Genomic DNA, 25,466 nt, shown 5'->3' on the forward strand with positions numbered 1-25,466 from the left:
GAAAAATTAAATATTTCAAAAATGTATACGATGTATAAGGAATATATGGCTCAAAACAACAGACCGATTATTGCTTCGGAATATCGATATCGTCATATTTTTAATCACGAATTCAATTTATCATTTCATCGTCCCAAAAAAGATCAGTGTGATCAATGCGCCACAATTTTTTGACAATTGATCAAAATCAAATTAAAACATTTAAAGATGCTCAAGAATGAAGTTTTTTGTGAAACTTTAAATTTAATATTGATTGGTTAAGAATAAGAATATAAGAAATTCAAAAAAATGTTTTTTAATCAAGAAATTAATGTCTAAATAATCATAATTAATGTCTAAATAATCAAATAATAAACTTAATTTATAAAGTTAATATTTAAACATATAAATGAATTAAAATATAATCTCAAAAATGTTGTTTATTTAATTATATTTACTGACTTAATATACAATAAATATCTATTATGTACTAAATATTATTGTTATTAAATAACACATAATAAAATAAACGTTCAGTTCAAAATTCGATTGTAATAGGAATGGTATTTTTCAGGAATCAATTGCTTCTTCATGAGGTAAATCAAATCCTTTTTCTTCTCACTATCAAGAGCCAATTTTGTTGAATAACATTGCTCCAAAACTCTTTTTTCATTAATAGTAGCGACTTTCTCTGTTGCATGGTCTGAGTAATTGTACTTAAAAGCAATGTTTTTATTTGGGCATACTCTTATTTCACTAATTTGAGATATTTTAATTTTACTCCAAAACGTTTTGTCCGATAATTTTGAAAAGTCAAAAACATTTTCTCGAGAAATTTCATGTACTATGTATTTGGGCTCCGTAACTTTCGCATTTCTCATGATGTCGCACCATTCATTTTGAGTGTAAACGGTATGATTTGTTGATGCGTTTTCTATCATAGCGTGCATTGAATCGCCACTCGTTTGCGTATGACCTTTCACTAAGTACCTTTAGAAAATAATGTAATTAATTAAATACAAGTTATTAGATGAATTTCTTTTTCGATTAACTATCATTTCAGAGTATGAGTTTTAAAAATTAAAAAATACTGTGATTCAGTACCATATAAATAGTTTAATTAAAGATTTTGGCTAAAAATTTTTTAGAGATTAATAATTATTAACAAACAAATTACTTGTGAGTGATAGTCACCTTCAAATCAGAAGCTGCTTTTAAGTACATAGTATATAAAATTTGATTTCGATTTTGGCCTGTGCAATTATCACTAAAAAATCTAAATTCCTTTATGCCTGTTTCGCATTTAGCAATAATAAATTTAAATAAACAACTGCTAATTTCGTTAGCCCCTCTCTTTGCAATCGTCTCATTCCATACATTGCACTCGCCCTCTTTTGTAGCCAAGTTGAAAATGGTGAAGTTAAAAATCGAAAGTTTTCTTTTATAATACATTATTATGTTGTTTACCAAAAAAAAGTTAAATTTAAAAAAATGTATTATTTTTTCCAGATACATAGAATAAAGTTACTCTACCAAAAACCATACCTATTATTAAATAAATATTTACTGTATCTCATAGGTTTTATCTAAATCACTTTAATGCTATTTGACCCAATATTTGCAGTATTTAAAGCAAATACCATTTAACTTAATTTTTAAATTTCAACATTTTTTTGGTAGACAACATTTTGTATAAAATTGTGAAAAAGTAAGGAATTTAAATATGTTAATTTAAAAATTAAAAATGTTACTATTTAAAAATTTATATTTTTATTATTATAGAAAAGTCATTAACAGTTTTCCTTAATGAGGGTTTAAGGGTCCGAGTGACCCCCGCTGTGAAGGTTGCTCGGGACTCAATTCCAAGTAGCGCTCGCATCGGGAAGCGCTTGGTCCCTTTTTACTGCGAAGAGACAAAATAACTGCGAACAGACAAAATAAATGCGAACAGACAAAATATATATGTGACGCTCCACGAGAAAAGGGACCTTAGCTGCAAAAAAATTAATTTTGAGTTATTTATATCATTCCGTACTTTTTGAGTTGCTCTTTCATATACAAAAGGCAAAAATAATTTCTACTTACAGGTTTTTTTGTTATCAATGTTTAAAAATGAACCTTTTGAGTGTTTACACCCGGTTGTTTAGAAAATCAGCCCCTCTACTTTCTAACACAACTACACAGGTTATGTACGTACAACTCATGCGCTTCGTGTAACATGGATAACTATCAATGTGAAGTGAGTAGTAAGACTGACTTTCAATGAAACGTCTTGACCAATCAGAGTGGTTCCACTTTAAATGCCTCTCCTGCAAAATTCGTCTGTAAGTCATAAGGTCCCTTTTCTCGTGGAGCGTCACATATGTCGTAGGCAAATAGAAAAATCCGGCATTTAGCTTAATGCCTAGGCATTGGGCTAAATGCCGGCAAGTACATAAATGAATCGTGAAAAATGGTTATTTTTCTATTTACCTGAAATCAATTAGTCATTTAGCTTATTGACTAGGCGTTAAGGAAATTGCCTAAGTAGCACCCGGCAAATAGAAAAATGAGAATATATGTGCATGTGTCACTCAACAGAAATTTTAAAATTGACTTCACATTTTCCAATTGATTTTCACTCCACATACTTATTTCGATTACTACAACCTTTAATAACTTCCTTACATTTTTTTTCGAATATAACTCTATCAACACAGGCCATTTTGATAAAATACAACTGTTAGTTGACAAAATCGAAGAGAGACTAACTACGATTTCCAATATTATAATATTGGAAATCGTAGTTAGTCTCTCTTCGATTTTGTACAATATAAATACAATATAAATTACAATATAAATTTAATCATCAGTTTTCGAAAGTGTATATTTCAAATTTTCAATTAAAAACAAAAATACTGATTTACAAACAAGCACTCGAATCTATCCCACAATTAATATTGCATTATATTGGAAATCAAAACGTCTAAGTAATCTTATTTTGTGAATTATATTTTTCATTTTATTTCAATCATTTTACTAAATATTTTATTATTATTATTATTGATAATAAAATATTTGTGTTAATTAATTTTGACATATTTTTTTTAATATTTCTGTTGAGTGACACATGCACATATTCTCATTTTTCTATTTGCCGGGTGCTACTTAGGCAATTTCCTTAACGCCTAGTCAATAAGCTAAATGACTGATTTCAGGCAAATAGAAAAATAACCATTTTTCACGATTCATTTATGTACTTGCCGGCATTTAGCCCAATGCCTAGGCATTAAGCTAAATGCCGGATTCTTCTATTTGCCTACGACATATATATGCGAACGGAATACGGACTTTAATATTGTTAATTATTATTATTTAATTAAAAAAATATATTTAAAAAAAAATTTCTCTTGGTTGCCAATATTGGACCAATGTTAACAACCGATGCTTGGCGAACCTGTTACATCCCAAGCATCAGCCCATATTGGTTCAATATTGGGAGTCAATCGGCGCCCAGCACGGCAACCAATATTGGACCGATTATAGTCTATTGGCAATTTCTCACTGGGAAACAGCATTGTATACCTATATATTATATAAATTGATTAAGTTACAATAGTTAATCACTATTTTAATAATATTTATCAAGTCTAGGTCCAAATCTTGATGTCTTGAAGAATTACGATCATCCAGGCTCCACTCTTCAGTGTTTTACCTCGAAGGAACAGGAATCTTTAATTGGAAGCCACGATGCTACTACTGATGTGACGAGTACTAAACTAATTATTTCAAAAATGAAGAAATTAAAGAGATTGCACGAGGAGAATATTGATGAACGACATAAAAAAAATAAAAAAATTTGAAAGAATTGGAACTGTAATGAGAGCCAGAAAAATATGTCTCGGATCCATCGTTAAATCTAATGAAATAAAAGACAGAATTTTGGAAGACGCAAATAACAATTTCTAGAATGAGGTATGAAGCCTGTTTAATCGCTATATTTGGTCTGTACCACCCAACAAATAAATATTTGTTGCCAAAATGGTGTAAGGAGGCCCTAAATTACTATAAAATACTAAAGGTACAGTCCCATGGTAGCGTGAAAACGGGAAACGGAAAAACGTAAAAATGAAAGTTACTAGAATTTAGTATTTTTTGCCTTATGTAGTTCTCCCGTCTACATCTTATATTGTCATAGTTAAATGTCTACCCGGATCCCGCCTATAAATAGTTGGAGGTGCTTTTTGTTTAATAAACAATAATTATAAAAATTAAAATAAAATGGACGAATTTAAAGAAAGTAGTCTACTGGTAAGTAAATAAGAAATTAACTAAAATATCTGTTGCATAAAATATTATACATAAAATGGAAATGTTTTGAAAGTTTAAGGTTATGTTTTACAAAAAGAATAATTTTATTTTAACGTTCATTTATAATTTATATTTAAAAAAATTTGTTTAAATATGAAATAGATATATTATAAAATTTTAAAAATATTTTTAATACTATTTTTGTTGTTGTTTTGGTTAAGTCAAATTTCTAAAAGGCGCGTGTTTTATATTGTTGGCAATTTTCTATTCTTATTAAACATAAATTAATTGACTTGAATAAAAATTTCTTATATATTGTTTTATTTTATTTAATTTATTTTGAACAGCAAATGAAATGTTGGAATTGCGGATGTGAGATACCTCCAGTAATATTAAATTCCATCAATTTTCAACATACCTGCTTTTTTGACCACGATAAAAATGTGCATTCTATTTTGTTAAGGGGGGAACCTCCTTTAGACGATCGAAAAATGCATCATTTTTGGGATCTTTTTTCTCGGGTAAAATAACTCCAAACGTTTTGCAATTTATATGGTACTTTAATACATGTTTTGAGAGTCTATAAAAATGTTTGGAGAAAAAACAAAACATTTTTAGTATGGAAATATACACAGCGTCCATGGCACTACATTTCATCTGTGAACATTCTAGCGCTCTGAATTTTTTTCTAAAACAAAGAAACCAACTTTTTTTTAAACTTTAGGATAATACCTTCTATATGACATTTCGATTTTTTTAAAAAAATTTCGAGAATTGATTTTTTTACCCACTTTTAAGTTAAAAGTGACTTTTCGTGCATAAAAATTGATTTTAACATTCCAAAAAAATATTTAAAAAAACTTTTTTCAAGAAACACTAAATGTCATATTGAAGATTATTTAATTATCTTTAAAATGATATATCATAAAGCCCGATTGGTTCAAAAGGGCGTTCTCAATCGTGTTCACAAAATTAAAAAATGGTGTTTCGAGAAAAATGCGTTTGAAGTTTTTTTTAAATAAAGTGACTCGAATGTCAAACAAATGAAAGAAGGGTTGTCACATAGAAATTACAAATTATACTGACAGTGGTACTCTGAATGAAAGAATAAGGCAGATTGAATGCTAAAACAAAAAATTCTGGACTCTGGTAAACATTTCACCAGACGACGCATGAAAAAAAAATAATTAAAAATTTTGTAACTTCTTCAATAATACAGAAATCGTCTAAAAATTTGATGGGTATATTCTTGAATAGTTGTAGAATCAATTAAAATTATTTCCAGAAAGTCGATTTTTTTGACGCAATAAAGGAGGTTCCCCCCTTAAGCAATGACGGAATTGTTTAAATGAGTGAGTATAGATATTTTTAAAAATATATATTAGTCAAGTAAATTGTATAAATTTTTTTTTATTTAACTATTGAACAATAATAAACTTTTTTGTATGTAGATATGTTGACAAAGAAGGAGCAAAAATTCAACAAAGAAGTAAACTTTCTAAATAAAATGAAACAATTTCCAGCCCTTTTCGACTCAAAGGAGAGATTAAAATATCCTGTTTCTAAAGGAACGGAAATGTGGGTTTCTTTCGCCAATTTATTCGAAGGTATATTTCAATTAATTTAATATAACTTTCATATTCATTAAATTACATTATTTTAAATTTTTATTTACCAATTGTAGATGAATGAAATTCAATTATTTCCTAAAACAAATATGTAAACTACATTAATACATAAGAAGATACACTAAACATTCACTCTGTTAACTTTTTTAGAGCATAATGCAGAATCGGCTAAAAAGGAGTGGAGAAACATTCGAGACCAATACCACAAATTTCAAGATCCAAGAGCATTTCGCCATTTTGAAGCAATGCAATATTTCGATAACTATTCATCGTAAGTATAATCACATAAAATTTTCTAATCAAAATTGTTCACATGTATTACTTTTTACGTAAATTTCTTTTTACTTATTGACAAATTTTAATTTTCAGATTAAACAATGAACCTATTCAAGAGAGAGAGGAGAACGGCAATGACTTTCATTGCGACCAAAATTTGGAAACCCTCGACAATTTTAATGACAATGGTTTACAAAACGATGAGTAAGTAATATACTTATTCTACAATTACATATATAATGTTTATATAATATACATTTTTCTTACAGAAATTATTTATTATTTACAGATCTAATATTGGCGATGAAACGGTCAATCATCAAGCACCACAAAAGCGAGGAGCCAAAAGGAAATTAAATAAAGGTACATCTGGAAATTCAAAAATTTCGAAATGTGGTTATTGTGGCGAAATTTTTTAAAATTTCGAAGCCATTTTGCAACACGAACACTACAAGGATATGGAAGAAGGAAAACAGTCTCTTCATGTAGACATGCATGAAAAAATGAAAGACGCAAAGAAGTAAAAAGTCAACGACGCGCTGATCGAAATTTTTCTGCAATTCTAAGCGAAAGTGGCGAAACACAGATTCCATACAAGCCACGTATAAATCACAAGGAAGCAAGACTTCAACGGAGGGCGAAAGATAACACACATAGAGATAAAATTTTTATTAAAAAAAGCCAAGAAAGAGGAAACAAAATCAGAAAAAAGGGGAAAAAAGACAATTAAAGAAGCGACACTATTCAAGGGACAAAAAAATAATGGATTTAAAAGGTTCGGAAGAAATTTTAAAAAATTGCTCAAATCCAATAAATGCGATCTCGACGGTTTCGATTACTTCTTGAGGCCAGAAGGAAATCTAGATTTTAGTAAATTGACTAATGAAGACTCCTGGTTCAAATTTATTCCATTCATGATTCGTATACAGGAGTATTTTAACACCAATGGCATTCGGAATTTTTTATTAATTCCACAAGAAAAAAGAAAGATATATAAAAAAAGAAGACGTTCAGAAATCCACCAGAAGGAAAAAAGGGAAAGAGAGGAGTTTAAAGAAAAAGATAAGGACATGAAATGAAAGTCAATTTTCGATTTCGGAAAACTCGAAAGAAAAAATATGGAATGAAAATTTGCGGATTGCATAACTACGAACGGCGTAGACGCAAGTGTGATCTACAACGTTCCACATGAAGAATTGACTACTAATAATAAAGAAGAAAATCCTATACAATATCGAAATTAATGCAGATTCGATCCTGGTCGAAAAGCATCGTTTGCGGGAGTTCGACGAATAGGATCACCTCACCCGTCGACGTGTAAGAAGAACAAGGACAGACCCATTTATGTCAGAAGCAATAGCTTACGCTGGCAAATGGGTCAATATAGACGAAGGGAGGAAAAAAAGGAAAGGGATAGATTTTCAAAAATATTTCCAAAATTATGTAGCGGAAAATCCGCACATGGAAAATTTTTGCAAATCTAATCCCAAAAATTTAGAAAACATTATAACTTTTTCATTAGATGTGTTTAAAACCTTTTAGAGTCATCACGAAAAAAAGTCTGTAATAAGACAAAAAATGTGTCATGTGTACATGTGTCACCAGCAAGAGTGACAAAATAATCAACTATTTTATTGGCGACACAAAAAAATACCCATGTTTCATATCATTTGGCGATGCCAAAATTAATAATACTACGAAAGGGTATGTGGCTACCCCTATTACCAAAATAAAACAAGGTTTTAAAGATCGGGCAAAACAACTAGGAAGAGAACACTTCAAAATTGTCAGCGTTAACGAATTTAACACAATTGCTAGTTGCAGTAATTGTTTAAAAATGATTATAAAGTCCAAAAGTCCACATACATAGATATGTATTCTGCAAAGAATGTAATATAACCTGGGAAAGAGACATTAACGCGGGCAGAAACATATTAAACGTGGGCTTAATTGACGAAGCAATTGTTCCTCGTACTCCACCATTCGAAAACAGTAATTTGCGCTTTCGAAAATAATTGCATTATCGTCGGATATGAAAAAATTTCTAATTTTACGTTTTGTTTTCCCTTTTTCGTGATATTATTTAAACATGTCGCCTTTATAAATATTCCGTACGCTTTGATTCGTTTATTCGCTCGCTTTAAGGACGTTCGTATCTGTTTACTTTTTCGATTTAAAGTTTGATATCTACTGGTGATTATAACTCAACGCTATGTGAGAAGGAATTTTTTATTTAGATGAAAAACTAAATTTATTAATACTTAGTTAAAAACGTACTTGCGAGGAAAATGGAGTACGAATTACATCAGGGAATAGTAGGTCTAGAATTTTAAAAATGGTCTGAGAAAGAAGTAGAAATACCTGAATAAAACTTTTTAAAGAAACCTTAATTTGCAGAAAAAGTTGAGAGTAATGAATTGGAATTGTTCTGCCTTGAATCCACAACTTGTCTACAGTAATGCTTCCTGAACGTTTCAGCACATTTTCAATTGCCTCTATCTAGAATTTCCTGAACTGGAACGTTGTCTATCTAATCTTTGGAGGCAACGGCTGAACGAATGCTGCCGGGAGTTGCCTGAAGACCAGTTTCTTTTAACACGGTTCTAATCCAGCCGGCTATGATTGTGCGACTAGCAGCTTTGGCAGGACCAGTCACTCTTATAAACAGATCATCTAATTTTTTCTGTGTTCTTCTTTTTTCAGATTCTTTAAGTAAGAGTCTAATCCAGGTAACAGAACATAACCTGGCGTTCTTGTGTCTTGACAATTTCCATCCAGACTGTCTAAAATTTGCTTGATCTGTCTTCGAGCCAAATGTAGGCCATAAGATAATTTCGTCTCCTGAGTTAGTTAGGAATTCTTTAAAGTCTTGAGGAGAGTGAGTTCATGAATACGACGCCCTGAAGCAAGTAATAGCAAGGCTGCTGTTCTTCGAGATACGTCGAAGAATGATAGGTTTGCTGATGGTTTGGATAACCAGTCAAGAAATATTTGTGTGTCCCAAATAACTGGTCTCGATTCTGTTGGTTTTGCTATCAAAATTGCTATGAGTACTTGACGGAGTAAGAAATCTGAGGATATGTTAGTCGAAGACATACCAGCGCAAAATGTTAAAACGGCTGATTTGTATAGAAGAATAGTATTGTAAGCATAACCCTCAGAAATAAACATGTTAGCTAAAAAATGTGCTAGATCCTGGCTACGAGGTGATTCTGGATTAATTCCGTTTTGATCACACTATGTCATCCAACGTGGGATAGGAGCTTTGTAAGTGGATAAGGTAGATGAACGCCAACTCTTCTTAATCAAATCTTTTTCTTCAGAAGACCAGTTTTGCATTAATTTCCCTCACACCCAATTTTCCACACTTGCAGAGTAAGTCGTTCTATTTCTGGAGGGAGATTCATTGTCGTTAGGTCTAATAATACCTGGTTCACGTTCTGAATTGTTTGAGGAAGTTCCTTGCTTCTCTGGGTTAAGTCGGACATCCAGAACGTCTGGTCCCATTTTGGAGCTACTAAGAGGTATTCGCCTCTGCACTTGTTCAGATGATTGAGAACTCGGGGTATCAGGCTGGGGGGAGGAAACACATAACCCAGTTTGAAATTCCATGGTCGGCTGAAGGCATCGATGAATTCTGCTCGACGATCCTTGCAATCCCTGGACACATATCTCTTGACTATTGCAGATTTTGCTGATGCAAATAGGTCTATCTCTGGTATTCCCCATTGATTGAAGATCTTCTTGGTTGCTTGAGAAAGCAAGTGCCATTCTGGGGGATCTTTTTTTTCTGGACAGACGATCCACAATTCCGTTGTACCTGCCTGGTATGTAAGCTGAAGATAAGGTTATCTTCAGTCTGTCCGTTAGTTGAAGCATCTTGAAGGTTAGATCGAGGAAATCCAAGGATCTTGTTCCTCCTTCCTTCTGAATATATGCAACTAGAATGCGATTGTCCGTTTGTAATAGGATGTGGGCGTTCTTAAGAAAGTTGGCTTGATGTTTTATTGCTGCGTAGACAGCGTACATTTCCTTCTTGTTGGAGTGCCAGTTCTTCTGATCGTGGGTCCAATTTTCTGAGATGAGAAAATTGTCCAGGTGGGCTCCCCAACCTGAATCTGATGCATCGGTCGTTAGAAAGTGTGTTACTCTCTTCCTGTGAAGAGGAGTAGTCTAAGTTGCTGCTGCATGCCACCAATCCAACTCCTGGATGCTTGTCCGAGGAATTAATCGTTTTTCTCTGAGTCTCTTTTGTTTGAAGGTTGTTGAAAATCTCTGGAGAAATCGGCAATGAAGACGTCCTCTGTGGACTACAAAGTTTGCGAAACTCAGGTGCCCTAGGAAACACTGAACCTCCTTCAGTGTGCAAAATTTTTTGGTTCTCAATTTGCTTACCAATAGTGCTATTTTCTGGATTTTTTTCTCAAGTAATTTTATTTGATCTTTTCGGGTATTCCAGACAATCCCTAGAAATTTCAATTCTTGGCAAGGAGTCAAGATACATTTTTCTTTGTTGATTGTCCAACCCAGATATGATAGAAGGCCTATTGCTTCCTGTCCCTGATGAAAAAATTTCGCGCGATCCTGACAAGCGATGAGAAAATCGTCCAGATAAACTACTATTCTCATTACCTTTGAACGAAGAATCTCGGCAATCCAGTTCGTCACCTTTGTGAAGACTTGTGGAGCAGATGAGAAGCCGAAGGGCAAGCACGTCATCTGTAGCAGCTCCCTGTCGTAAATGAGACGGAGACATCTGTGCGATTCTGCAATCGGTACGTGACAGTAGGCTAGTGTGATGTCGATACGGATCAACCAGTCCCCTGTCTGTAAGAAATCTCGAATCTTGAAATGAGAAATTAGTTGGAATTTTCTTATCGATACGTTCCTGTTGAGATTCCTTAAATCGAAAATCGGTCTGACTCCTCCACTGCTCTTGTTTATTAGAAACATCTTTGAAATGAAGCTTGGATTTTTGTGTTGCGAAGGTGGATAATCTCCAATTGTTTATCAAACGAACATTTGAGTTCAAAGGAATTCGAGAGCCAGAAATTACTTTTATAATCGTCTGAGGAGCTCCCAGTTTCTGCCAACTTTCCTTGAACGCAGCTAACTGACCTCCTGAAAATTTCTGAGGAACTTGATAGTCATTTATCTCCTTTCTTACGAAAAGAATCATCGTGGGATTTACCTTTAGACTCCTTGATAGTATTATTTTTAAATCTGAAATTATTTCTACGTTGTTGGTAGTGTTCCTTGGAAGCTTGAAAGGATCTTCCAATTGACGGGTATCGAGCAGATGTTCTAGGGCGATTCAACATCTTTTCTTGAGTTGGTCTTTTGTGTTAAGCCAAGATTGTAAACCACCAAGAGATTGAATCAAAGGGTTTAATTTTTCCTTACTAAAAAGATATTCAGAACTAGGAGGAACTTTACTTAGAGTTGATTGCACGTTCTTGTTTGGAAGTTTCAAGAGTAAACTCTCCCTTCTCCTCTCTAAACATTCAGCTCTCTTGACACAAATTACTTGAACAATCAAAACGCTGAAGTTTAATTTAATGTCTCTAAGCGATCGGTTTTTTCTAGGAGTAATCTCTTCTTTTCATCGACATCGGTCTTGAGTTCACCAAAATTTAAAACCCTGGAATTGCTTGGAGGGAGCGAAAGAAAATCCATGGAAGAAAAAGCTGGTTTTTCTGTTGCGAGATTAGAGTTGATTGAAGAAGGAAGATTCTGAGGGGAAGAATTTTGGGGAAATAGTCTTGTCAAAAGTTGGATCTGGTTCTGCATATTATTAATGCAATCATCATAATGATTTGATCGAAATTTTTTAGAATTGGGAGGAAGAAGTTCGTTATCTTCACTATCACTATAATCACAAATTTTGTCATGTCCTCCATCAGGTGAAAAAGAATCAGATCTCTTCTCGTCGTCTGAAGAATCGTGTGTTTATGAACGGTTAGACATTTTCTTTCCTTTTTTTTAATATCACTTATTAGTTGTTACACATTGAACACATTTAATAAGAAAAAATATTATAGAATTTTTTGAAATTCAGAAAAAATATTTTGATCGTAAAATATTTCATGTCAATTTGGCGAGAAAACTCAACTCTATGAACAAAGTTGTTTATAGCAACTAGACTTCTGGTGTTTAAAACAAAGAAATATAGACTTCAAAGAGAAAAAAGAATAAAGAGCAAGAATTGCTCATTTGAAGGCGAGAACGAATAGCTTATCTCTCATTAGGGATGCCGTGTATTGGCCGGAAGCATATAATTTTGGGTATTATTATATTACAATTATACAATTTTTATTTGCAGAATTTGAAAAAGGATATGTAATAGAGACTATTTTTTTATACTGTTAAAATTTGATCAAAAAAATGAGTTAGATCCATTATCAATATCAATCCGTCAATTTGCGTTCGGCTTCATTTTATTCCACTGGTTTTCCAATAGGTAGACATTTTATCAACGGGGAGTCGAAATATATATTAAAAAATTTAACTAATTTCAGAAGAGGTTCAGAAGAGATTTGAATAATTTTATTCAAGATCATAAATATTATTATCAACATTAATTTCAGAAGAATTTGAATTATCAAGAATTTTCAAAAATCTACGTTCTTTAAGATTATAATTAAATTCATTGAAAATTGAAATTTTCTAAAATTTCAAACTAAATCCTTTTAAAATTCATCTATTTATGATAAAATTGTAAACTCAACTCTTTTAAAATTGAATTAATTTTTAAATATTTAAGTAAAATTAGATTTCAAGAATAAACACAATAACTTTAGAAAACAACAATTTTGCAGAATTTCGATCAAAATTCCCTGACTTTTCCAGGTTTTATAAAATTCTCTGATATTTCCATGTTTTACAGGTTGCGTGTAAACCCTGTAAAGAATAGATTTTTTTGCGTTTTACACCTTAAATATCTCGATTTCAGCATTTTCAGGGAATAAATTTGTTATTTAATCCTTTGATTCTGATAAACCAATTTCTTAATAATTTTCCCAACTTAATAATAAATAGTATTACCAAGTTTATAGAAATATGATTTGACAGAAAGGAATTTCTTTCGTAACAATAGAACTGTTTTGTTGTCCTAGTACCTAATTTGACCCGATTCTGTGAGATTTTCCCAAATACTATACAACTTATTGTTACAGTATAAAATTTTATTAACTTACTATATATATTTTCTGAATATTATGAACCGACGAATCGCAGAAGGGCATATGTCAATGTAATTCAAAAGGGCCTATATATGTCCTTCCACGATCTAGCGGTTCATTCATAAAATTAGCTGAGATAATTATAGAAACACTTACAATTATTGAAATTTATTATTTAAAAAAATTCTTCATCTATGATCATTTTCGCCTCCTTCTACATTCATTGGGATTTCTTTTCATCCAATGCTTGAATTCACCCCTTCCGCTCCGAATTCCCAACATCGCAGATTTTGAATTAACATCGCGTGTTACAAATGGCGAATATCCCGCGATATAATCGTCCTTTAAGGGATCATTTTTCATTCGTGCCAATCTCGATGGTCGTTGATCTGGTAAAGGTTGATCCTCACATAAAATCGGATTATTCGCGTGTTTTCCACCATGAGGTGTTGGCAATGAAAACTGAGAAACAAAAAATCAAATTGAGAGAATGAAAATTTCAAATTACTTAAATGATCGGAGAAAAATAATTACAACTGTTTGAAAGAAAGAAAATATACACGCATACCTTTTTCCCTTTTGATGAAAGAGGCCTTCGAAAATTAATGTGCATATGTTGTTTTCCATTTTCGTCGATGGAAATCGAAACTTTCTTCAGCGTCTTATTACCACAATGGGGACAAAAGACTTTTGTCATTATTCCCGTTGTTCGGAAACACGCATAACATCTGAGTATAAAAGTTCGCATCTGTTTTATCACTTTTCCGTCGAGAGAGGCAATATTTAGTCCAATTTGCATCAAGACATTTTGCATCGCAAAGTCCATAGTGAGACACGCTACGACTGCCGGTTTTTCATCAATTACATCTGATTCCATTTGCTTTTTTATGACTCCGATATTTCCTAAAATAATTGTTTCTAATAGTTAATAAAATTAAATGAGACGCGCTTCAAAGAAAGGCTAAAGAAACTAAAAATGAAGTTTAAGTCCACAACGTTGATCAACGAAAAATATTTATTTAATACATTCAAATATTATTTATAATTTAATATTTAATTGTAAAACAATTATCATCAAAACAAACACCAATTTTTTTTCTAAATATTTTTGTGGCAATATTGCTACGTTATTTATAATTAATTTACTTAATGAACAATTTTTTTTCGTTGATCAACGTTGTGAACTTCAACTTAGTAACTAAAAATCATCAACAGACTTCGCACTCGATAATTAATTTAAAAAAAGTAGCAAAAAGTAACATTCAAACTAAAAAAAAAGTAGTAAAAAGTAGCTTTCGAAAAATTAAACTTGACGACCAAAAAAACTCGTTTAAGAAATTTCACAAAACTGACAAAAATTCCATTCTACATTTTATTTTCCTCACTTTTTCCTAATTTTCATCAAAAATATTTACTTCTTTCTTATCCTGTTAATAAATTGAATTCCTGCAACGAATTTTATTATTCATGAAAGGATTTAAATAATTATAAAAATAATTTAATTCTTGCGAAGAATTTTATCAAAATTTTTAAATAATTGATTTCTTTCGACTAATTTTGTGCAAATTCTAATTTAAATAGTTGAACTTCTGAGAAATTCTTAATATTCATGAAAAGAATAGAATTCTTACCAAGTTTTTACAAAATTTTTTTTAAATAATTGAATTCTGTTTGGAAAACTTATAAAAATAGTAGGATATATTGAAAATCATTTAATTGTGAAAAGTTTTTAAAAATAATTAAATTTTACAAAGAATTCAATTTAAATTTTTGTTAATAATTGAATGTCTGTGTGGTATTTTATTAAATTTTTTTAAAAACAATTGAATTCCTAAAAAACATTTTATTATATTTATGAAAATAATTGAATTTCCAAGAAAAAATTTATTACTTTTAAAAAGTAGGTACTTGAATTCTTGTGATGAATATTGTTAGTTATAAAAATAATAGAATTTTGAAAAGAATTTTATTAAAACGCCTCAAAATAATTGAATTTTCGAGAATAATTTTGTTATATTTATCAACATAATTTAATTCTTTCAAAGAATTATTTATGTAAATAATTGAATTCTTGGGAAGAATTGTACAAAAAACTAAAAGAATAATTGAATTACCTATTTCAAAAAAATTTAATTAAAATTGTATTTAAAATAATTGATTTCTTTCGAACAATTTTCTTAAAATATTTGAAAATAATTGAATTCCTGTGAAAAATTATTTTAATATTTTTGTAAATAATTAATTTCTTCCAAAGAATTTTAAAAAAACATATTTTTAAATAATTGATTTTTTAGAGGAATTGAAATTAAATTTTTAAGAATAATTACATTTTTTTATTAATTGAGCGGATGGGAAGAAGAACTCGCCGAGCGCGAGACCGTAAGGGATAATATTAGTCAGGTAGCAGTGAGCGCCTGTGGGCCACACTGCTACCTGACTGGAACTATCCTTTACGGTCTCGCGCTTGGCGAGTTCTTCTTCCCATCCGCTCAATTCCTGTAAAATTGTATTAAAAATAATTGAAATTCTGCGATGAATTATATTATTTATGAAGATAATTGTATAGTTGCAAAGAATTTTATTAAAATTTTCAAAATAATTGAATTCCCGAGAAGAATTTTATTTTACATTGTAATAAATATTGTGGAAAATTTATTAATAATTAATTGAATTCTTGTGGAAAACTTTATTTGTGAAAATAATTTAATTTTATCAAAAATTTTTTTAAAAAATTGAATTTTCATGAAAAATGTTATTATTAGTGAAAGTAATTGAATTATAGTGAAGAATTGAATAAAAGTTTTGTTAAATAATTGATTTTTTCAAAAAATTTTAAAAATTACTATTCTAAATTAATTGATGTCTGTGAAAATTTTATTATTAATGGAAATAATTAAATTTTGAATGAATTTTATCAATTTTTTTTTTAAATAATTGAATTCTTTTGCAAAATTTTATGAAAATACTATTTATTGAAAATAATTCAATTTCGAATATTTTGGAAATTAATTGAATCATTTTAAAGAATTTGATTAAAATTTTTAAAAATAATTTTTTGATTTCTAGTATTAGTGAATTTAAAGTAGAAATTCTAAAAAACAGAAATAGTAGGTTTTAGTGGCTGAAATCTAAAAAAAAGTATCCAAATAGTAACAAATCGTAAAAAAGTAGTAAATAGTAGGCTTTAGTAGATGAGTGCGAAGCCTACATTAATAAGGGAAACTTACCGGGAGTTATCCATCCGTCATCATCATCATCATCATCCTCATCACTGTCCTCTTCCTCGGCATCATTTCCAGAATCACTGCACAAACTGCCGTCATTACAATTTTTAACAGGACGAAGAATATCATTCAAGTCGTAATTATTATCAACCATTAAGTCCGTTTCCTTGCAGTCCAACTTTCCAAATTTATCTACCAAATCAATTGGAACTTCAATATCGGACGTTGCCGTATCGTAATTTGATTCTGATGAACTATCGGTACATTTATCAGATGAATTCTTCACATCTTTTGAATTTGTATCTTCAATATCCTCCTTTTCCAATTTTCCAGTCTCCTTTAGTTTTTGAAATAATCTCTCCACTTTTTCCGCTTTGGTGTCAACCCTTTCTTCTTCTTCTTCATCTTCCTCCTTGAATATAAATTAGTTTTTAAATAGTACACTTGAATTATTATTACACAAATACAGGCCTCGAATCGACTTTAAGACGTAAAAGAAGTCATTTCAGTCGATTAAAAATACAAAAAATGTCGAAAAAATCGTTTATTTAATTCAGTGTTATCACAAAAATTTTATTTTGTGTTTTTCTGACCTTTCACTGATTTTTAAATTCAATTATTCAAAACTTAAATAATTTTGTTGAATAAATATTTAAATATTTCGTATTTGTTTTTCCAAGGGAAATAAAATCATAAAGATTTCAATTTAAAAGCTTCTGAAATTTACAATTTCTAAAAATTACAATTATAATTCTTCAAAAATTTAATTATTTTCTACAATTTTTAACTAAATTTCATCTCTAAATCAATCATTAAATTTAATAATTTTCCGAAAGTTCTTCGAGAATTTAATTACATAAATACAAAAATTCTATTTTTTATAATAACACAGTACAACATTTTTGAGGTCATCGAATGTGCACTAAGTTTTGACTTCAGTTTCTGAAAGTACTTATCAAAACTAGCAACAACCTATTTCAGTTTTGCTAGATTAGCTCGGATTTGAATTTTATCGACATTTGAATTTTTTTTGAATTTTCACATTTTTCAGTTTTCTGCGATACGGGCGATTGGGAACACTGGCTATTAAAAGTTTATTAAAAAAAATTCGCAATGGTCACAATTTGAAAAGCAATAATCCCTCTTTAATTACAGAGAAAGAAAAAAAATTTGGTCGAAAATTGTTCCAGTTACGAATTTTTTTTTGGCTTTTTTACATTTTTTGGTTTTATGAAAAGGGCGGGTGAGAAAGCTGGCTATTAAAAGATTATTAAAAAAAATTTCGCAGTGGTCACCATTTGAAGAGCAATAATTCCTCTTTAATTTCTGACATTAAAAAAAAATTTGGTCGAAAATTATTTGAGTTATCAATTTTTTTTTGTAATTTTTCAAATTTTTCGGTTTTTCTAATACGAGAGGGTGGGAACGCTATCTATTAAAAGTTTATTACACAAAATTCCCAATTGTCATAATTTGAAAAGCAATAATCGCTCTTTAAATTCTGATAAAAAAAAAAAATTTGGTCGAAAATTATTTGAGTTATCAATTTTTTTTTGTAATTTTTCAAATTTTTCGGTTTTTCTAATACGAGAGGGTGGGAACGCTATCTATTAAAAGTTTATTACACAAAATTCCCAATTGTCATAATTTGAAAAGCAATAATCGCTCTTTAAATTCTGATAAAAAAAAAAATTTGGTCAAAAATTGTTCGAGTTATGAATTTTCTTTTGACTTTTTCACATTTTTCGGTTTTTTGATAAAGCGGGTGGAAACACTGGCTATTAGAAGTTTATAAAAAAAATTCGCAATGGTCACCATTTGAAGAGCAGTAATTCCAACCTAATTTCTGACATTGAAAAAAAAATTTGGTCGAAAATTGTTCGAGTTATGAATTTTTTTCGTACTTTTGCAAGTTTTTTTTGTTTTTGATCCGGGCGGGTGAGAACGCTGGTTATTAAATTTTTCTTTTTTAAAAACGCAATTGTCACATTTTGGAGAGCAATACTTCCTCTTTAATTTCTGACAAAGAAAACAAAATTTGGTCAAAAATTGTTCCACTTATTAATTTTTTTTTGACTTTTTCACATTTTTCAATTTTTTGATCAGGCGGGTGGGAACGCAGGCTATTAAAAATTTATAAAAAAATTTCGAATGATCACAATTTAAAGAGCATTAATCCGTCTTTAATTTCTGCCCAAGAAAAAAAATTTGGTCAAAAATTGTTCAAGTTATTAATTTTTTTTACTTTTTTTTAATTTTCGGTTTTCTGATAACGGAAGTGGGAATACTGAATATTAAAAATTTATAAAAAGAATTCGTAATGGGCACAATTTAAAGAGCAATAATCCCTATTTAATTTCTGCCCAAGATAAAAAATTTGATTCGAAATATTTGGTTTCGAAAAAATTAAAAAAAATCAAAACCCTCGGTTGCACAGGACCGCGGGTATACAAATGTACAGAAATAAATATAAATAACACGAATAATTTTCTACCAATTTTTTTTCTTTTATCAGAAATTAAAGAAGGATTATTGCATTTTAAAATTTGACTGTTGTGAATTTTTTTAATTCATTTTTAATAGCCAGCGTTCCCACCAGCCCGTATCAAAAAACGAAAAATGTGAAAAAGTAAAAAAAAACATAATTAGAACAATTTTTGACCAAAATTTTTTTCTTTGACAGAAATTAAAGAAGAATTATTGCTCTGCAAAATGTGACCATTGCGTTTTTAAAAAAGAAAAATTTAATAACCAGCGTTCTCACCCGCCCAGATCAAAAACAAAAAAAATTTGAAAAAGTACGAAAAAAATTCATAACTCGAACAATTTTTGACCAAATTTTTTTTTCAATGACAGAAACTAGGGAGGAATTACTGCTCTTCAAATGTCGATAAAATTTAAATCCGAGCTAATCTAGCAAAACTGAAATAGGTTTTTGCTAGTTTCGATAAGTACTTTCAGAAACTGAAGTCAAAACTTAGTGCACATTTTATGTGTTGCACTGTGTAATTGTAACTGTAACTGTAAAAGTTTCAAAAAATTATAATAAAGAAATTCTTAAAATAACTTTAATTTTAAAATTAAATTTAATTAAAAACATTTTTAAAAAATTTTTTAAAGATAATTGTTTTTCTTCAATTATAGACAATTCAAAAACCAAACAATTGAAATTTAGAGCTGTACAAAAGAACCGAACCGAGTTTTGTTCAGTTTTAGGGCGCCGAAATGTCGAATGTCGAATATTCGACATCCGAACTGGGCTAGTTTGAATGTCGAATATTCAACATTCGAACTGGGCGACTGAAATGTCGAATTTTAGAATTCGACATTTTAGCGTACTAAAACCGAACACAACTCGGTTCGGTTCGAATTTCGTAGTAACTCGAATGTCGAATTTTCGACATTCGAACTAGGCGAAAAAATTCGAACAGTTCGGTTCGAATAATTATTTTGCACAGCTCTATTGAAGTTGGATAAAATAATTTTTAAAATAATTGAATTTTTGAAGAATTTTAATTATAAATATGAACATGATTTTTTTTCCAAAATTTTAATAAGTCTAAAAAAGTAAATTTTTTAAATTTTAATTTACTTTTTGTTCGAAAATAATTGAATCTTAAAAAATTATGATAAAACATTTCTAAGAATTAGTTTTTTAAAAATATTCTAATGGAAATTTTGGAAAATAATAATTGAATTTATGTTATTATTTAAGTTGACTTATTTAAGTTTCGTATAATTTAAAAACAAACTAATTCATTTTTTGAAGAATTTTAATTAAAAAAAAATTCATTAAAAAATTAAAATGAAAAAATTGTAAATTGTAAGAATTACTTTTTTCAAAACTATTTTGATAGAATTTTTATATGCTAATTTTCATTAATTTTTATTTTTAAATTTGCACTTGAAGATTTTTCATATTAAATTTTTTGAAAATTCAATTATTTTCAAAATTTGCAATTAAAATTCTTCAAAAGTTGATTTTCAAAAATTTTATTAAAATACTTGAAAAAAATCAATTATTTTCAATTAAGTTTTATAAAAATTACAATTATTAAAAAAAAATTTAATTGTAGGTATATTTCGAAAATCTATTTAGAAAAATTATTCAAAAATAATTTTTGAAAGATTTGTCAAGAGCCATCAAGTAAAAATTTTAATTTTCTGGGAATGGCTTTAAACTTTGGTAAATTGTTGTTCTGTATAAAAGTAATAAAATCCTAAAATATTAACTTTTATAAAAATTAATTGTGCAAATTATCCGTCGATTATTGTCCGGTACACACCATTAGAATTCGACTGTCGATAAACCGGTTGTACTCGGAGAGGTTTTCTACAGTTTCCCTCTCCACTGGCGAGAAAACCCATTAGACGGGTGGTCCAGGCAAATGCGAGTACTCCTAATTTTCAAGTCGCTCTGTAGGCGCAAAAATTTAGTATTAAGAAATGTTTGTAAGGAATGTTCTACGGTTGTAAAAACACTTGTATAGCCAAGATTGTAGGCTTAAGACGGGTGTATACACAAATAAATAAAAAAAAATAAAAAATTTTGCAAATTATAGGGATTGCAGTCATGCCTTTTTTCAGAGAAACTGTTAATTGGGACCATTCAAGTATTACGTAAGCATTTAAGGGGGAGGGGGGGGGGTCTAGCTGTTGCTAGAAAAAATTAGAAAAAATGGCTAGAAAAAAAAAAAAAAAAAAAAAAAAATGGCTAGAAAAAATTAGAAAAAATGGCTAGAAGAAAAAAAAAAAAAAAAAAAAAAAAAAAAATGGCTAGAAAAAATTAGAAAAAATGGCGCAAATGCATATAAAAAATCTTACGATGGGGGAAGGGGGGGGGGGGTCTAAAAACCTGAAAAATATGCTTACGTAATACTTGAATGGCCCCATTTCAAATTAGTATAATTTCGACAGAACTTGTCAAACTTTAATTTTTTGTGGTGAATTTTAAGGAGGAATGGTATACCTAATCGGGCCAAAAGTTTGTGACATTTAGGGGAATTTGTAATTTTGTTATTTAAGCTACATATAGCAGTTTTTCTTATTGAAATCATAAAAGTAGACATTAATGAATATTAAAAAGTATATATTAAATAAGGAAAAGATAATAAATTAATCAAATTAATTTTTTTCATAAAAGCAGAAAATAATTTTTGTTACTGTCTGTACGAATTTAAAACCTAAAAAAATAAAAGTTACTGAAATTCTTTAAAAATTATTTTCGGATTTATCGAGTATTCCATTGCAAACTTTGAAAAAATGCTATTATTACGTATATATGTGTCTTATTATGCTGTAATATTAATGTTATTAATTATAAACATTGTCAAATAACAATTTATAATGAGCGTTTAATCGTGACAACCTCGCAATGCAAGTAGTTTGTTTTTTGATCGTTGGTAACAGTGTCAAGTGTTATGATTTGCATTTGTGTGGTTAAAAATAATGAAAATTTGTCATTTTTGGTACCTTTGGCGCCATCTCTTGGTTCTAAGTACCACTAAACAGCTGTCACATGTGAGTTTTTATATGCAGTGTTGCCACGTTTTCTCTGTTTGTCTGTCATAAAATTATTTTTCTTCCAGAAACTAATTAATTACTTTAAAACTAATTAGTGAATAAAAAAGAACCTTCGTGATTAATAAAGCTTAAATCTTGACCTTCAAGATACAATTTTTGCAAAAAAATCTGAATGTTTTAAGTATTAAATTTTTAATGATAAACATGCAAATTCGTACTTTCTCCATAAGAGGTAATGTTAAATTAAATAATTTTTAACTTGTAAACTATTTAGTGAAAAAATTTGAAATTTGGTGGGTCATTTTATTATATAAAAGCAAATCATTTCCCAAAATATCAAAAGATTCTGATTGTTTTGAATTTCTATACCATTCCTCCTTAAAGCATATTTTATGTATTTTTCAATTCAAAAATTCTGTTTTCAAAAAAAAATTGAAAACCCCTCTTTTTTCGAAAATAGGGTAAACCAGACAGTAGTCGGCCACTTAAGAAAATCTTTTTAATGAATACTGTTTAAAAATTACAATTAAAATTTCTTTAAAATTTGTTCCATGTGTAATTGTTCCTAATGTTCCCACAAAACTAGTATACCAATCATGTTTACAAAAAAAATTTGTTATTCGTTAAAAAAATTAGTAAATAAACAAGTAAGAATCCGACAGTAATCGGCCACTTACAAAAGCTTCCAAAAACCGTACAAAAAAATTTTTTTTTCAATTACAAAAGTTTAGATTTGTTTATGATCGCCTTAGAAATGATTATCAACAAACAAAATTTTTTTTTGAAAAAAGAATTTTGGAATTGAAAAGTAAGCAAAAGATGCTTGAAAATTCACTATTTAAAAATTAAAATCGACTAATTTTTCTAGAAGTTATGTCAATTTGAATAAAACAATGTCCTTTAAAATCTAATTTTTTTGATTGGATCATTTCACTTGGAATGTCTCTCAATAATTATTTTTGACACTATAAAAATCGAAATAAGTTGCATTTCATACTAAAAATATAGTATTTTGTTGCAGTATTTGAAAAACAAGTCGAAAAAGTAGTAACTTTTGAAAATAAGTCGAAAAAAGTTGCATTTTTTGAAAATTGTCGAAAAAAGTCTTAATATCCGAAGCCTGCAAATATTAATTACTCAAATTAAATTGTCAAATAAAAGTAAATTAATAAGAAAATAAAGATTAGATTTATAATTAAAAAATTACATTTTCCGGAAGATAGAAACCAGCGAGACATTTGGGATGAATTTGTTGTAGTGCTTCGGGATCGTTGAGTGTTCGAACAATTTCCGGAGCTGTTTTTAAATGTTGAATTCCAACTTTCTCCTTCTCGAGTTGATAAGTCAATGCTATGACTTTAATATCAGTGGCCGAAAGACTCGGATAATCTCCCGTTTTCTTGGCGAATTCCGTCACTAAATTAATATTAAATCAAATTAATTACATAAATTAGGATTTCAATGTTTTTTAATGAAAATGTGTCCTTATAAGACAATTTACAGGCATTATTATTTTGACAAAAGGATAACAGTAGCTTCAATCTAGAATCAATTTTCAGTATTTCAGGCTTCGCACTCGATAATTAATTTTAAAAAAGTAGCTTTAAAACTGAAAATAGTAGTAAAAAAGTAGCTAACGAAGAATAAAATTTGACGACTAAAAAAAAACTCGTTGTAGATGATTCAGAAAAATCATAAAAAATTTTATACTGCATTTTATTTCCCTAATTTTTTTCTAGTTTTCAACAAAAGTATTTACGTTTTTTCTTATACTGACAATAACTTTAATTCTAATTGCATTAAAATTTTTATAAATAATTGAATTCCCGTAAAAAATTTTATTAAAATTCTTTTAAATAATTGATTTTTTTCTATAAAATGTAATCAAAACTGTATTTTAAATAATTAAATTACTGTAAAATTTTTATTAAAATAGTAAATATTGAAAATAATTGAATTTCGATAATGTTTTGAAAATAATTGAATCGTTTCCAAGAATTTTATTAAAATTTTTGAAAATAATTGAATCTCTGCTATGAGTTTTATTATTTATGAAAATAATTGATTCCCTGAGAAGAATTTAATATAAAAATAATTGAATTCTTGTGAAAAATTTTATTACAATTGAACCGCCGGATCGTAGAAGGGCATATAGGTAGCCAATGTAATTCAAATGGGTTGTCCTTCTACGATCCGGCGGTTCAATTTTTTAAATAATTGAAATTAAGTGAAATTCTATTATAAAAAATTGAATTTTTTGTTCTTCTTTTTATTATTTATTAAAATAATTGAATGTTTTGCGTAGAATTTTATCAAAATTTTTTTTAAACAAATGAATTCTTTTATTTATTAAATTTTTAAATAAATTTTTTTATTTATGAAAATAATTGAATTCCATCTATTAGAAAATTTTATTTAATTTCGAAAATTTTTTGAAAATAATTGAATCGTTACTAAGAATTTAATTAAAATTCTTGAGAATAATTTTTTTATTTCGATTTTTATTTCGATTGTTAGCGAATTTAAAATTGTGCAAATTCTAAAAAAAAGAACAAAGTAGGTGTCACAAATCTAAAAAAGTATCCAAATAGTAGCAAATTGTAAATTAATAAAGTAGTAAATAGTAGGTTTTAGTAGATGAGTGTGAAGCCTGGTATTTTGAATAGTTTTATAATCAATTTGATTAAATTATATGCGTACCAAATTTAATGTGTTCTGGAAAGACTTCCTGAACCTTCAAATCATAAGGTAGAGCGACCAACCTTCTCAACTGTCGTTTGCTTGTGATTTCATTCACAACCGATGGTTCGGTAATTATATTATTACCTATTTCCTGTTGATAACTTAATTACTTAATAATTTTAATTAACTTAAGTTAAATTCCTTAAATGTGAGTTAAAATAACTAAAAGAAAATGATTTTTTTTTCATATCAACATAACCTTTAAATTCATTATATGATTAATGTGCGATTAATTAACGTTTGAAGTATTCTTTATAATAACTGTCATACAATTTAAAACTAATAGACACTAATGATAATTCGTAATATTCATGTTGAATTGTAATTCGACAAGAACTTTGACATAATGAAAATTATGAGACTAAAAGTTTAAGTTTAGTTTATTAATTATTAGTGAAGAGGAAATTTTGTTTATGAAACTTACGTGTAGGGCTGCATTTTTTATAAATGCACTTGTATCGGTTATTAAATACTCCACTTTTTTATTTGAATTCATTATAAACTTTTTAATCGTATAAATAGTATAAATTTCCACACGTGTTTGTATATAGAGGAGAACAGACAAAAACATAATACATAGGTACTGGACAAACTAAAGTAAATTCAAGGCGAGTTTACAATCC

The 25,466-nt window shown here is 29.0% G+C and overlaps 2 protein-coding genes and 1 pseudogene across 8 annotated transcripts; 1 reads left to right on the top strand and 2 right to left on the bottom strand.

The window, feature by feature from the left end:
* Positions 1-1,726: 1,726 nt before the first annotated feature.
* Positions 1,727-25,425, bottom strand: LOC122510905 (RNA-binding protein NOB1). 4 transcript variants are annotated; one of them, XR_006302475.1, is made up of 8 exons: positions 25,268-25,425; positions 24,802-24,934; positions 23,309-23,517; positions 16,582-16,990; positions 13,923-14,257; positions 13,511-13,816; positions 2,065-2,288; positions 1,727-1,901 (listed from the first exon to the last, which is right to left on the bottom strand). XR_006302475.1 is itself a non-coding variant. In XM_043625875.1 (7 exons), the coding sequence occupies exons 1-6, from the start codon at positions 25,412-25,414 to the stop codon at positions 13,553-13,555; spliced, it is 1,497 nt and encodes a 498-aa protein (XP_043481810.1). In that variant the 5' UTR covers positions 25,415-25,425; the 3' UTR covers positions 1,727-1,901; positions 13,511-13,552. The 4 variants fall into 4 exon arrangements, 2 of the variants coding, with proteins under 2 accessions (XP_043481810.1, XP_043481798.1); XR_006302473.1 differs by having other exon boundaries at positions 1,727-1,972; XM_043625875.1 differs by lacking the exon at positions 2,065-2,288.
* On the top strand, positions 3,456-6,602 carry LOC122510963. 4 transcript variants are annotated; one of them, XM_043625944.1, is made up of 6 exons: positions 3,456-4,269; positions 4,617-4,655; positions 5,793-5,876; positions 6,048-6,168; positions 6,267-6,377; positions 6,463-6,602. In XM_043625944.1, the coding sequence occupies exons 3-6, from the start codon at positions 5,846-5,848 to the stop codon at positions 6,590-6,592; spliced, it is 393 nt and encodes a 130-aa protein (XP_043481879.1). In that variant the 5' UTR covers positions 3,456-4,269; positions 4,617-4,655; positions 5,793-5,845; the 3' UTR covers positions 6,593-6,602. The 4 variants fall into 4 exon arrangements, with proteins under 4 accessions (XP_043481879.1, XP_043481867.1, XP_043481871.1 ...); XM_043625932.1 differs by lacking the exon at positions 4,617-4,655 and adding an exon at positions 5,555-5,621 and having other exon boundaries at positions 5,721-5,876; XM_043625936.1 differs by lacking the exon at positions 4,617-4,655 and having other exon boundaries at positions 5,721-5,876.
* On the bottom strand, positions 8,692-9,344 carry LOC122510953 (annotated as a pseudogene).
* Positions 25,426-25,466: the final 41 nt, after the last annotated feature.

Source organism: Leptopilina heterotoma, unplaced genomic scaffold, assembly GCF_015476425.1.
Source record: "Leptopilina heterotoma isolate Lh14 unplaced genomic scaffold, ASM1547642v1 Lhet_121, whole genome shotgun sequence".
Classification (NCBI taxonomy): Eukaryota; Metazoa; Arthropoda; class Insecta; order Hymenoptera; family Figitidae; genus Leptopilina; species Leptopilina heterotoma.